Consider the following 14,869-nt stretch of genomic DNA (forward strand, 5'->3'; position numbering starts at 1 on the left):
AATTTTCAATATTCTAGATGATTTAAGGGACTCGCATGAACTATCATTTCTCTCTTGTCTAATACTAATTTATTATCTTGCTGCCAATCTTCTCTACTACGAGCAAGGTTATGTTAAATAATTTTTTAATTTTTCCGTACGTATATGAAAAATTCAACGTATATTAAAAGTAACTCTGAAAAATAGGTCGTTCATTTATCGTTAAAAAAATACTACTCACTGTTTAATCCACGGCAAGCAATATAATCAATTTTAATATTATAAATTAAATTATTATAAATTATAAAACAAATTTTTTAAATAAAATTATAAAAAATCTTGGATGTGAAAAGAATAATTATTTACCCGCGGTATAAACATTTGTTGATACAAGCGTATTGAACTGAGCAAAATTCTTGACCGATATGTATATATAATAAATAAATGAAAATAACAATGGTGCGAATATGGACAAGGTTTGGCTCGAAGGAGAATGAAAGTGAGCGGCGAGTATCGTGACGTATAGTTTTTATTCGACGTTATTCTCATATGTACATTCATCAAGGTCCATAATAATTATATTAATCGTTATGCAATAATTACAATAAAAGTGCAACCCGCTCGTGTGGTTACAGGTCAACGATATTAAGGTATAACAGGTTGATTAGATTCTCCTCTCCGTTCGTCTCGGCGTGTTGCGTTACATGGTGCGCGAGTGTGCCACTCCTGCTTTTGCCGATTAACTCCTCTCTCGGTTCTTCTCTAATTTTATAAACGTAACTTTTTAGGGGCTGAGCTAGTCTGCGTGATACGGGTGAGGCTGCGGCGATTCGCCCTCGAACAGTGCCATTTTCAAGCGTTTGCACTTGGCCCGGCGATTCTTGAACCAGAATTGCACGTTCTTTGGCTCCAGCCGCGGGAACTTCTGCCGGTATGGCATCCGGTTCAGCTCCTCTGTGTATTTTAGAATTAGCTGTAAATTAAACAGACGAGACGGGATTCATTAAAATGCGAAATCAATTTTGCCGGGCGAAAGTGTGAGCATCGGGTTGCGAAAGAGGCGTTGTTCTCTGCGAAATCGACAACAGAACTGTCTGGAAATTTACGTCCAGGTTTTACGTCCGGTGAAATTCATTGAGAAGGTTTCGTACAACAAGACGAATCAACAGGCCATAAGAACAACACAAAATCTGTTTATTAACTGTCTTTGTTAATTGATTGTCTACCATTTGAAAGTTATACTATTTAATAATAAGTATTACAAATTTCTTTAGTCAGTAACTATTATGCGATCGAATTGAACTTCTCCCATCGATAACTGTTATGAGCGATCCAAATAAATTTCTCTCAACGATAACATTTACAAACAAGAGAAAAAGTTTTCGGTGACTTCTAATCCTTATGTATTTGTAACTAATACGATTTAAATCGATGAAATACTTGTTATTCCATGATTTTTTTTCTTTTTGGTTATAACAGTTATGGTCCCTGATTTCAACAAATAATCCGTCAAAATTTAGTTCGAATGCACTATATGAATTTTGACAGATTTCTTCGAGAACTATTACTCGCTAAAACTGCATGAGGGATGAAAGAACCATGATTGCAAAACGTTTACAGTCTACAAAGACTAGCTTTATTAAAATTATAAAGAAATATTGTCGGTCGATAGTGGGAAAATCGAGTCTGGCATTACTACATTTAGTTAAAAATGCAGTTATGGATTGTCATTTATAATTTTGAATAGTCATAGACAGCGAATGTTATCACTGTTTCAGAGTCGGACCAAGGAAAATATTGTTCTTGTGACACTGATAATCAAGTAATATGTAAAAATAATTTCACATGCTTCAGCATTTCAACTTCGATCGTTTATTTCGAACTGAAAACATTCTACATTATTTTTAATCGAGCTACAGTTTGGGAATCAATCGTGTGCGAAACTTCTTTTTCGGACCATGTTGTTTAAAATTCGTGTAAGAAAAAGTTTGTTCGAGGCAATTCCGTGTTCACCCTATGCGCGTGTATGGCAATGGACTGCAAACGACAAGCGACTCGCACAATCATGAAAAACATCCGGTGGCAGCTATTGGAAATCCGCGTGTCGCTCTGAATGTATCTGGCGGCGCGGCGCGGCGCGGCGCGGAACGGCATCAGCGTGGTTTGATATTAATACAGTAGAATCGGGAAATGAATATACCGATAATTAAGCTCCGCTGTTCAACTTACCGCGTGACTGGGATGAGTATTGTGGGTGAACCAAGCCTCGAGCCTCGGCACTTCCGTCACGGGATCGATGAATGTCCGGTTCCTCTTCCTCCTCTCGTCGAGCATGCTGGTCGAGCAGCCGGCCGGGCCGCGTGGCGGCAAATAAGGTGACATATACATAATTCCATGACCGAACATCGGACTCGGGACCAGTGAGAATCCCGGCATAGGACCGGTCGGCCTTGCCTCCTCGTCTTCGGAGCCGGAGGACACTCGAGCGTCCTCCTGCTTCACGGAGGATGGCGTCGAGGGTGGAGGTTGTTGATCCTCCGGTCTGGTTGTCAGTGACAGTGGACCGACCGGTGGACTTCCGGGTGGACAGGGAGAAGGCGAGGCTGACTGCAGCATACCAATGTCACACAGATCTTAGCGGAAGTGGATCGGAACCTCACTTGTAGACCGCGATCTTTACGCGGAATAAAAATTCTCTACTACTGTTGCAAGAAATCGGGGTCATTTCGGAACATATTTCTTTTAATAACTTCAGATCGGCATTGAAAAATGTTCAGTGACATTAGAAATATGATTATCAGCAGGCTACGAATGTCTGCGGAGTGTAAAGGGTTAGAAACTGATGAGCATACTGCGGATCTTTATGCAAAATAAAAATATCTTGCATCGATTGTGGGAAAAACAGGAATAAAACGTTAAAACCAACATTACAATATTCTTGAATATTTTAAACTTATACGGGGTCTAAAACCAACATTACAATATTCTTGAATTTTTTTAATCTATTAGAGCCCGTTCAGACACGACGGAAACCACGCGGCTGCCGCCTCTGAACCGCAGGAAATCAAATCCGCGCTGTTTCCGCGCGATTTTCATCTTCGTACCGAGCTAAAACTCTCCTGCATGTCCGCGCGGTTACCGCCTCACCCTGAACTACTGTCAATTTTGACGCGGTTCAAATCGCGCGGTCGAAAACGCGCGGATTCCGCCGTGTCTGAACGGGCCCTTAGTGTTCTATATTTCACCCAACTAATTTCTCTTATAAATGCATAAAGATCCGCAGCCCACTGATGAAAAAGACAAGGAGACATTAGTTGTAACAATCTGTACCTGATGTCTGGAATCTTCTTCCTCATCGGAACAGTCTTCACTGACGACACTGGCGCCCCTCGGACTGAGTCCAGGAGGGCTATACCCATTGACACCTCTGTTCTCAGCCCTCTTCTGGGCAGCCCTGGCGTTCTTGAACCAATAGACGACATTGTTTACGTCCAACGGTTTCCTACCCCGTCGAGACTCCAACGAATTCAATTCGGACACATAGTGTTGTATTTGCTGCCTCGACGGGTGTTGGTTCTCGCCGAACCAACGCTGCAAACGCGGTAGTTCTAACTCAGGATCGAAACTCGTCCTCATCCTAGTTTTATGGGAGTACTGAAGAAGCGCAGGATGCGGAGGACCTATGGTACCGCCTGCTGATCCGATGCTACCACCTCCGTCTGGCTGAGGGCTCTGCGTGTGGTGGTGGTGATGGTGGTTCGAGGTAGGTACAATGGGGTTCAGACCCAAGCCCAACTGTTGCTGCTGCAACCACGACTCGAAGTTCCGCTTGGTGTCCTCTGATAATTCGTTCCCGCCTCTGCAGAGGGACAGCAAGGTCATCTGTGTAACAGAAATACGTTGCTCTTCAGCATCGATTCAACTATTTGCAATCCACCTTTCCTCCGCGACAATTCAGAATTCGTACACTCGTTGTCTAGAATTGTCTAGACATCGTGTCTGGACTTGTGCTACGATCCAGTGGAACATTGTCATTTTCGAGTTAATTATTGGCATGCTGGCCCTTAGAATTCGTTACAGACTTGGGTACGGTTGAAAGTTAAATGTCTTGTTTTGTATCAGGTAAACAGACCAGCGACCAACAGACCATGAAAATTAATGTTTATATTAATGTCCACTTATTAAAAAGTTTCGTGATCTACCAATTTGTATTAAAATAATAAATTACATTATCTGAATATATTATAATTTTATCCAGCTTTCGGTGGAAGCACTCGATTATTACGGTTTTTCAAGGGTTTCCGATAATAATCTCAGGAGAACATGTTTTCAACAAAAGTTGAACAATATTTAAACATCTACAAACTTCTATGTATAAAATCTCGAAAAAAAATAGTTTCTCGACAGAAAATGAAGATCATTCTGATATTTGAAATATTAAAATGCATTTTTGATTTCAAAATATTATACGAATTCGACGACCTACTATAAAAAAAAGAGAGATCTTGAGCCCATAGAAAACGCAAAAATAATTTTTTCCAGCTTTCGGTGGAAGCACTCGATTATTACGATTTTTCAAGGGTTCCCGATAATCTGAGGAAAACATGTTTCCAACAAAAGTTGAACAATATTTAAGCATCTACAAACTTCTATGTATAAAATTTCGAAGAAAATAGTTTTTCGACAGAAAATGAAGATCATTTTGATATTTGAAATATTAAAATGCAATTTTGATTTCAAAATATTATACGAATTCGACGACCTACTATAAAAAAAGAGAGATCTTGAGCCCATAAAAAATGCAAAAATAATTTTCTCTAGCTTTCGGTGGAAGCACTCGATTATTACGATTTTTCAAGGGTTCCCGATAATCTGAGGAAAACATGTTTCCAACAAAAGTTGAACAATATTTAAGCATCTACAAACTTCTATGTATGAAATTTCGAAAAAAATAGTTTTTCGACAGAAAATGAAGATCATTTTGATATTTGAAATATTAAAATGCAATTTTGATTTCAATATATTATACGAATTCGACGACCTACTATAAAAAAAAGAGAGATCTTGAGCCCATAAAAAATGAAGAAATAATTTTCTCTAGCTTTCGGTGGAAGCACTCGATTATTACCATTTTTCAAGGGTTTGCTATAATCTGACATTGAGGAAGAAATGTTTCCAACAAAAGTTGAACAATATTTAAGTATATACAAACGTCTATTTTGAAAAAAATAGTTTCTCAGCAGAAAATGAATCATTTTTGAAATATTAAAATGCATTTTTGATTTCAAAATATTATACGAATTCGACGACCTACTATATTACGAGAGAAAGAGAGATCTCGAGCCCATAAATAACGCTAAAATAATTTTCTCCGACTTTTCGGGCCAAATGCCCTGTGGATCGCGAGGTTGTGTGGCTGGTTTGCCGTTGGTGAGCGTTAAAGCGAGCAGATTATGGAAAAGTTTTAGGCGGGCGTTAAATACTACTAGGTTTCACGGCACATGCACCTTATCTGGACAATGATTTACGCGCGAACAAACATCTACGGCCGCGGGGGCCAAGTAGCTCGACGCCACTTTAATAACGTGGTAATCCGTCGCGTATCCGTGGCACCTTGACAGCGTCTGTCGTCGCAGAAACCGTGTTGTTATCCACATTGGTTCTGGTTGGCCTGTCACCAGCTAAAATTCTGATCCGGCGAATTTTACAGCCCGGCTCTTAATCACTCAGAATCAGGTAGTCAACCGGCGACAACGATGACGGCTGACAGGACACAGGCTCGCGAGGCAATCGGCTGATAAACAGGTAAACACCAGTCGAAAAATACAGATGAAGAAACGGGCGAATTCAGCTCATCTGACAACATCAACGCACGTTGTAATTCGAGGCCTGATTTACGCTCGATTTATTATGTATTTCGAAATGACGCAGTTAGGCACCGTCAGGTGCTCATCCCGAGGGGTGGTAGTAAATCAATCGTCTTCGCCTAAGATCTGATCAAATATCCTCAAATACGGATACCCATAATTTTCCGTAATAATTAGGCTCTTCATAGATTAGGCGTCAGGGACAGCCGAACGAATATTAATTACGCCCATGTTGAAAATATTCGAGCGATTTTATTTCATCACCACTCGTTCAACCACGGAGTCCGCAGTCGCGCGCTCTACCCACTGAGTTTGGAGTAAATATAGGGGGCATAAAAATTTTAGAAAGGCTTAGCTGGGGGATGGCACGGAAAAGTTGGGAAACACTGTGTTACGACGTCACGTGGCTGATCCGGTACCGACAGGGAGGGGGTAACTTTCTCCCCTCGATTCGAATAAATTCCCCTGATCTGACGACTCTGCTGATATGTTTTGATACTCTATATCGGATGTGTACCCATCTTATCATTGAACACTTACATTGTGACTATGGCGCGAGATAAAAGTGACAGCCATCTAATATGCAAATTAGCGATCACCAAAGCTCATTATAAATTGTTACAAGTGCGGCATTGATATATGAGGAAATGCACTTGGCACGTTCAATTTGCGCGACACCAACTATCCGGAAGCAATTGCGGCAAATCGAGTAAATTGTTTGGGACATGTTGTTTATTATGTTCATCCACGTTCATGAAATTTGCAGATTCGTTAAAACAACAGAAAATTAGTATAATTATCAACTCTCCAAATTATTCTCTGTGATCAATCTAATTTACTAATCAATAGACAGATCTTTACGCAAAATATAAATTCATTTACTCTCTTAATGTGTTTAAAATAGGTTGAAAATAGTATTTTAAAATTATTCTAAAGCTTGTACTATTTTAAATTGCACCTACTCATTTCTGTTGTTAAATCAGCTGTCTACTAATCAAGGTCAGACTGGCTTATCCTAACCGTTTTCATGAAAGACACAAGCAAAGATAATTACCAGTAGCCAATTCCTCGAATTTTGCATCGTCAGAAACTTTCGAAAAAGTATCATAATTTATACGTCGAATAGCTCTTATACACTGCAACCATGAGCGACACTGATACGCCGGGAGACGCAGCGATCAACGAACGTTATCGTCGATCCGTATTTGATCAAAATTCAGCAGCGCCGTCTAACGAATGTATATGTAGGGTTTATCTGTTAATACAGCATCTGCAAAGTTCTACACGGGAACACACATTTCGGTTCGGTTACAAAAGTTTATAATTTACAATTCCGCGCGAATCCCGCCAATCGAATGGCATTGCTCCTCTCGGGATTATGTTCTATTTTTGGAATTAAAACTGGTGATTCTGACAAGACACAGATTAATCTTCTTCGCTTAATGCTTTTATAGGAGACTTGTCATTTGTTCATTCCCAATAGCCACTGTAAACGAAGCTGACTGTCGTGGAGATAAACGAATGGCACTGGATTTAAATAGCACTTCAAATTAATGAATTCTTTGTGTGAATTCGTGATAACTCGTCAGTGTTGATATCCGGACGATATTGGGAAGAAGTTCGTCACCATTTTTAACCTATTGAAAACTGCTCTAACAAAATCTGTTTCCCGAAAGCTTTTTGTACTCTATGATATGTTTATCATTACCAGATAGTGCAGAAAATGAATCTGTACAATCTTCGACTTATTCGAATTGTTAAAGGAAGAAAGACATGTACACTTAGCTCCTGTTTGTTGTGATGCAGACAATTTTCATTTTGCACAGATCCTAGTCCAGCTGTTATACAACTCTGCTATAAAATTAATAGCAACGCTAATATCTCATCATTTAATACTCGTGAATAATTGTAAATGTTTTTAAATATAAAATTTCACGAAACAATTCGCAGCTAAAAGCTATCCCAAGGATCGAGTGGTATAAGTTGAATAAGCTGGGGCATAATAAGTGTGCAATATTTAGACTGCGGATCTCTATGCAAAATAAAAATTGCCTGCGTCTATTATTTCTTCCCTTAATGATTTTAATAGAGGAGAAATCATATATTAAGATCTTCAATTTCTTAAATTTTCCAACAATTTTGAATTTCATCTACCCAATTTCTCTATAAACGCATAACGATCCGCAGTCTAGTAATATCTAATGGAGACTATTTTGAAGGGGATAACATTCACGTAGACGAAAAAATAAAATTTTTTCCGACAAGTGAAAATTTCCGGTATTTTTTTAACACAACTAGTATATGTTTCGCTACACAAGCAGAAAGGAATAAGGAACGGGAAATGAATTTTGACCTTGAGAAACGTTTGAAGGTGAACCGTTCATACGATTTGCTATTGGTCCTCGGAGAACGGTAATTTAAATCATGAAATTACACTTATCATGGCTTCCAAAATCGATCGGCCCTGTTACCTGGCACGGCCGGATAGTTCTCGACGAATGATCGACAGATTAAGTCATATGCATTCGAGCAGCCGCCGCGCCGCCGCGCCGGTTCTCTATCGCAGCCGTTCGCCATTAGCCGACAGGCCGAAACTCGAGCAGGAAACGACTGTCAGGGAAAATTGGTAATCATAGACCACCGCGAGCAGCATTAAAGTTCGGGGATGGGCAAGTACAGTAGGATCTTCAAAGAGAGTGCACTTAGATAATGCCCGCCCGTAGGGGGTGGGACACCCCTTCTCCTTCTTCCGATATCGAGGGGGCTTTTGATGAAGGCCGCGAATTTGGTTGAGTAAAGGGTAATCCTATCATACGCCATGAGATCTTCATTGCCGACGAAAGGGCACGCTTCTGCGCTGCCCTTACATGGACATCATACGCTGCTGTTCCAATCTTCGCAGAAATCAAATCAACCGGATCCTCCTTGCGCATCATCGTCTTCCAAAGAAACAAGAAAACGATCCAACGTTTCCCTCGTTACACACGAGGTCTACGTTTCACGATTCTCCATTTGTTACTAAACCGCGGTTACACGTTCATGTTATTGTAGACTTTGAAGACAGCGACACTTTTTCTAGTGCTGCTTATTATCAGTTTTATTTACAGGAGCTCAACATCAATTTTATTGACAGGAACTTAACATCAATTTTATTCACTACGCGGCTCGACCTTTTCAAATTGCCAGTTTAAATACGAGGTGTGTACAAAAACTAACGGGAATTTTTAGTTTTCGGTAAAACTTTTATTTACTCGTCTACATGAATGTTCTCCCCTTCTTCCAATCCCCGAAACACTTCTGAAATTCGATCTTTGGGGTAGCTGTTAGCTCTTTCAGCGATGCGTCTTAATCTTATCTGCGCTTGAAAAACGACGACTCGTTAAGGTTCTCTTTATTTTTGGGAACCAAGAGGTCACACGAGGCCATGTTTGGTGAATATGGGCTAGGACACCGTTGCAGTGTTTGTTTTGGCCAAAAAGCAACGAACAAGCAATGAAGTGTGAGCAGGTGCACTATCGTAGTGCAAAAGCCAGGGATTGTTTCGTCACGAACAATCGCTGATCGTACTAATAACACGTGTAATCTTCTCGAAAGCTGACAATAGATTAAACATCGAATACGACAACCAATGTACAGACACTTTTCAGACATGTTTACCAACACAACCAAGAAAAAATGGCGTGAATCGGACTAATACAACCCGCGAATCTACGAAATTCTCGTTATTTTTTACTTGTTTAAAACTAGTATCGATTGAAGAACCATCTTTTAAAGTAAATTTGAAATGAAATGCGAGCAGAACTATCAAATCAAATATCTTTCAATTTAATTTTATGTTTAGCCATGATGCGACAAAAGTATCTCACTTTGTAGTGTTAGAATAAAGGTAAACTAATTAAATATAAAAGAAATTTTCTTGTATTTTTGTTAGCACAGGCGGTTTAACCCCTAAATGAACTATTAGGGCCACAAAATTCTAATCATTATTTATCGTGTAACTATTCGTAGTCTTAGAATTTTTACTTGCTATCTACTAATTGGATGAAAATGAGTATTAAATATATATGCTAGTTAAATTCTTGCATTTTCAAAGTCCAGGGTTAATGATGTGGAAACGTATTTGGTGATCCAGGGTCTGGAAACGTCATCGCGGTGACTCGAAACCGAGAGGACATTTATTTAAGACGAAGATCAGCGACTTTCAAGCAAGAATCCGGACCAGATTACCACAGTGGTTTCCAAAGGAAGAACAAGTGCACTGGCCGGAGGACTTCTTAATGAGATTAGGTGTCCCGACGACAAACACTCCCTGGTTAGATTTACATTTTATACATTTTTAAGCGGTCTTACTTAGAGTGAAGTCTTTCCCGTTCCTTGATCCCGAATCGTGTTTAAACTTCCTGTCTGAACGCTCGATCTTTATTTCCGAGTTAAGCATCGATTAGTCTCGGATTAAACATTCGCTACGTCTAAAAAACTATTTTAGCGTTATCTATAGGCTCAAAGTCATAATATAGTAGATCATTGAATTAGTCTTAACAGCAGTTATAATATTATGCAATCAAAAATGCATTTTGATATTTAAATAATCAAATGATTTTTATTTTCAGCCATGGACCATACACTTTCAACAATTATGGAATAATCCATCGGTAGATAATGTGTTAAATTACACCTATTTTTGGCACAAATACTTCAAAATCAGCTGTCCAGTTATTTGAACTAAAACATTTATTTTCACGATTTTATCGATGAGTGTTTGTTGTGATTTTGAATTCTTTTAGTTTCGCTACCGAGACTAGAAACTATGAACATTTCGATGTTGGAAAGATCCGCCAGTATCTCGCGTGCGAAAAGATTTTAGTGGATTTCACTGTAAACAAATAAACTGCGTCATTCCGCTAAAAACGTTTAATGTAATATATTTAATTTAATATATAATAATCCTGTCGATTTTAATTAAAGTTAAATTCTTTGTAATCTTTATTACCAGATTCAATTCTTACCACTTTATAGTACAACGCAATACGTATACTGTTTATGCACACAGAAATTATAAATATTTATTAAATAGGTAGGAGGACTATTTTCTCATTTTATTGTCTATGCTTCGAAATAAATAAAAAGATGAAGATATCTGATACATAAAAATAAAAATAATAGTAGACTTCATGAGAAATTTTTAAGACAGTCTACAGATAACTATTCCATCATTTTATCTTCAATATTGATGTCTTGAACAATTTCAAAATAAAGTAAAACTGATTGAGATTCTATGCTTCAATTGCATAATTGTTCAATTTAATTTTTCAATACATTCGTGATCTAAACACAGGTAGAGTATTTTCGGTCGATAATAGATATGGAAAAGAATAATTGAAGACTTACCTCATCCAAAGGACAACCAGCAGACACTAACAGCGCATGGGAGTGCAACAATAGCAGTCTCAGCAACTTGTTTCTGACTTCCGCTGCCGGACTAGGCGGTGGCGGTCTCGATCTGTACACTTGGATCTTCAATGTTGCGACCGAAGTCAGCTCGGCTAAAATATCGCCAACTGTCAACAGCGGACCATCCGCGACCTTCTCCATTGGCAGTGGTTTCCAGTTTCTTATGACAATGCTTCCCCTTGCGCTCGGTATCAGGTCGCTTGAGTAGCCTAGCCGGACCAATGCTTCGCCAACTAAATCCTGTAGACAGTTCGACAACAAAGGGTCAATTCAACAAAAATTACCTTTTACCATTAAAGTTATAGTAATGTCCCATTCTAAGTCCGGCGGAGGAGACCACTCTGTGTCACTTCGCCTACCTATTCCACGGGTATATCGACGTGAGCAACTACTAATCCAATTACAACCAATTTCACCAACTTATATGTATGATTTCTCCTTTATTAAAATCATTAAGGGAAGAAATAACGTTCAAGTTGGTTTCTATTTCTTGCAATCGAAGCAGACAACTTTTATTTTGCATAAAGAGATCCGCAATCTAATGGCACGGGGTTAATAATAATTAAAATAAATATGAGAAGATTAAGCGTATATTAAACAACTAGGTTGGTTTGCTTGTCAATGTAGAAATAATATGTACTTACTTGGAAAGGCATGGCCACAGGGATGATCACGTACGAGTCCGTCTCTACTTGAGGCCTACGCCAATTCTCACGGGAGTTGCTCACATGACTCTCCACGATGTTGTGAATCGTCTCGACCACACAATGCACTGGGATATTCTTCCCTGCAACAATTATATACACCAATTAAGCGTTTCAACGATTTATTTTCCCGTTAACGTGTTCGATACTCTCTTGCTGACAGAAGCCTCCCGTTAAGTGCTCTCAGATACAGCGAAACGAATTAATAGAGCAAGCTAGAGCGAAGCTAGAGCAATTTTTCCAAAAATTGCAATTGATCGGAATTGTAGAAAAAGTTGCATTTTACAACTTTCTTACGTGGGCCTTTAAAAATTTTAAAAATATGTTTTGTAGATACAATATTAAAAGAGCGTCCGAATATTGATTCGTTTCACCGTAGTCTTTTCTCGATTGCACACATCTAAATATCTTTTTGTGCGATCGAAAGATCTCATAGTTATAACTGATCTCATCACATCATATTTGTTTACAAGTGCAATGATTAGAAATTCGTTCTTCGCGTCCTGGAGGATAAAGAAAATTTACATTCGTCAACTTTGTTCAAATGGAATATTTTTTAATGTACACTCGATGCTTCTCGTCATTCCCCACATACAAAAAGAAATACTGATTCACTCATAGTAAAAAATCATTAGTTCAGAAGATATTTTGATATTAATAATGAGCACAGGAGTTTTTCTCCACAAGTGATTTTTGTGTGGGGAATAACGAGCAGGATCGATTAGTGCACAACAAAATATACGATTCTGTTTAAAAAACAAAGTTGACCTTCATATGATCTCTGGTTATGGTTGTTTGAAGAAGAAAACGAAGACGAAGGCACGAATTGATTCGTACAGCTAATAAATGAGAAAAGTGTTCATACTAAAAGTACGAATTGTCTAGAATAAAGATAGCGATGACGAATGGTAACAGGCGCGATACAGGACGCGAAAGTTCAAGATCAATAAAGCAGAAGCAAAGGAAACAGTACGCGAAACCACCGGCTCCCGTACTCGTATATCCTAACGCCGCACCGCGACGAAGAATCAAGCCAGTTCCGGCTTTGTAGATTCGACTGACAATGGCCGCGCGCTTTCGCATTTCAGGATTTGAATTCGAGGGTCCAGATGATTCGTGAGGCTGAAGATCGTTGAGAGAAGTCTAACTCCCGCGCTAAGCATATGCAGATCCACTCGTCTATCCCGAGACAATAAGAGCTGGGCGATGGCACAATAGCTGCGATCCTTGTGTAACCCTGACTTAAGTCCCGGAGTCTATCCCACTCCAGGTCATAATCCCAGACTTCTGCGAAACCGAGGAAATGGAGAACGAGGAGAAGGCGAGGAAAGAAGAAGAAGGAGGGTAAACTTGCTTTCACCGACTCCATTCGGTGTACAAGGCAATACTGACTAACCGAAACCTGGGACACCTCCCTTGCAATTAGTCGGAGAGAAAACCCTGCTCGATTTCCCGAAAAACCGGAAGTAAATCGTGCTTTTTTAGTGACCCTGTCCAAATGAAAGGGATGTTCGCTCTGTCCAAAATTCGGATAAATCTTTCTGTAATTCTGGCACGACGAGAAGTACGGGGGTTGTCTCGTTTCCAGGATTCCCATTTCTCGATAATGCAAAGATGGGGGTTTTCGGTAGTCAAAAGCGCTAGATAAAAGATCAATCTAGGTCACGATCACCCTCAAAAGTCTTATTTTTACGTTTACGAGGCGTAACTTGCATTATTCGGAAGCATGTAGGTGTCGCAGCTTTACGAACATAGCTACATCCGCACCTGTATGTTTCCGAATAGTGAAAATTATAATACGTAAACGAGAAAATAGGACTTCTGCCACACACTGTGACATTTAGCAGGAAATTGCAAGTTTTTGGCTTGTAATTTTAGTTTTTCAACACATCTACATATAATCTACATACTATGTATACCCCTTACATTGTAAGGCTCAAAATGTCATTTTGAGAAACATTTCCTAATTTTGAACACCTGTCCCTCGGTACCTATTGGGTTAAAAAATACGTTGGACCAGTGAAATTTGAAGGAGATTTAATGCTCTTTTCAAAAATGAAAAGGAAAAGTTCGTGCACTGAGAAAAAAAAGTAGTTACTTCAATAACACGCGTGTTATTGTAATTTTTTTTACTTCGACGAATATCAATGTATTCTTTTCAATAGTATGAAATTTAAAAGCAAATCGTGATGTATTTGAAATGTCTATCATGAAATGATTGAAAATATTATTCGATTCAATACCGTACATTATTATTCGTAATATTTCTCTTTTTCCTTCAATCAGATATGTTGTTAAAAAAATTTGAGAAATGTATTGATTTATACTGGAATTGGTTTGAGGCCATATCTTATTTTATTGAAAACATTGATGTCAAGCTATTCGCTTATACAATTGTATTAAATATTAAAATAAGTTCATATGATATTGGCACTATTCAATAATACATCTTATTGAATCAACATATATTTTTTTTGTTTCGACAGGATTTTGTTCTCAGTGTGGGACCCATAGTATTTGAGTTATAGGCGAAATACCAAAAACAGGTAACAAAAATCGTGGTTTTTTTTCTCCCTCCCCAAGTTAGCACGGGGTCATCGAGGTCGAAAAAACTCAGATTCGACGTGCCAAAATTTCATTAAGTTCGGAATACTTTCCAGGTAGACGCCCTTTTTTCGACCTGGCGACTGGACTAATACTTTTGAGCGAAAGTGTAAGGTTCCATGTGAAGATTATTGTTTAACACGTCGGATGTGACTCGTCAGCAAGACAATTGCGAAAGGCGAGGTAAATCACGGTGCGAAAACATAATCACGAGACTTCTAATCTGTAGGAGGCGCGTATCAAAAGGGTTTACGCGTTCTATCG

General features: G+C 38.9%; 1 protein-coding gene across 2 annotated transcripts in view; it reads right to left on the bottom strand.

The window, feature by feature from the left end:
- Positions 1–459: 459 nt before the first annotated feature.
- Positions 460–14,869, bottom strand: part of Dve (SATB1_N and homeodomain domain-containing protein dve) — an 83,297-nt gene continuing 68,887 nt past the window's right edge. For both annotated transcript variants that reach the window (XM_076447586.1, XM_076447587.1), the window contains exons 4-8: positions 11,942–12,084; positions 11,235–11,537; positions 3,310–3,861; positions 2,209–2,586; positions 460–952 (exon numbers count right to left, since the gene is read on the bottom strand). In XM_076447586.1, the coding sequence (XP_076303701.1) occupies positions 776–952; positions 2,209–2,586; positions 3,310–3,861; positions 11,235–11,537; positions 11,942–12,084 (1,553 nt within the window). In that variant the 3' untranslated portion in view covers positions 460–775. The remainder of the gene's footprint in view (positions 953–2,208; positions 2,587–3,309; positions 3,862–11,234; positions 11,538–11,941; positions 12,085–14,869) is intronic.

This window comes from Lasioglossum baleicum, chromosome 3 (assembly GCF_051020765.1).
Source record: "Lasioglossum baleicum chromosome 3, iyLasBale1, whole genome shotgun sequence".
Lineage (NCBI taxonomy): Eukaryota > Metazoa > Arthropoda > Insecta > Hymenoptera > Halictidae > Lasioglossum > Lasioglossum baleicum.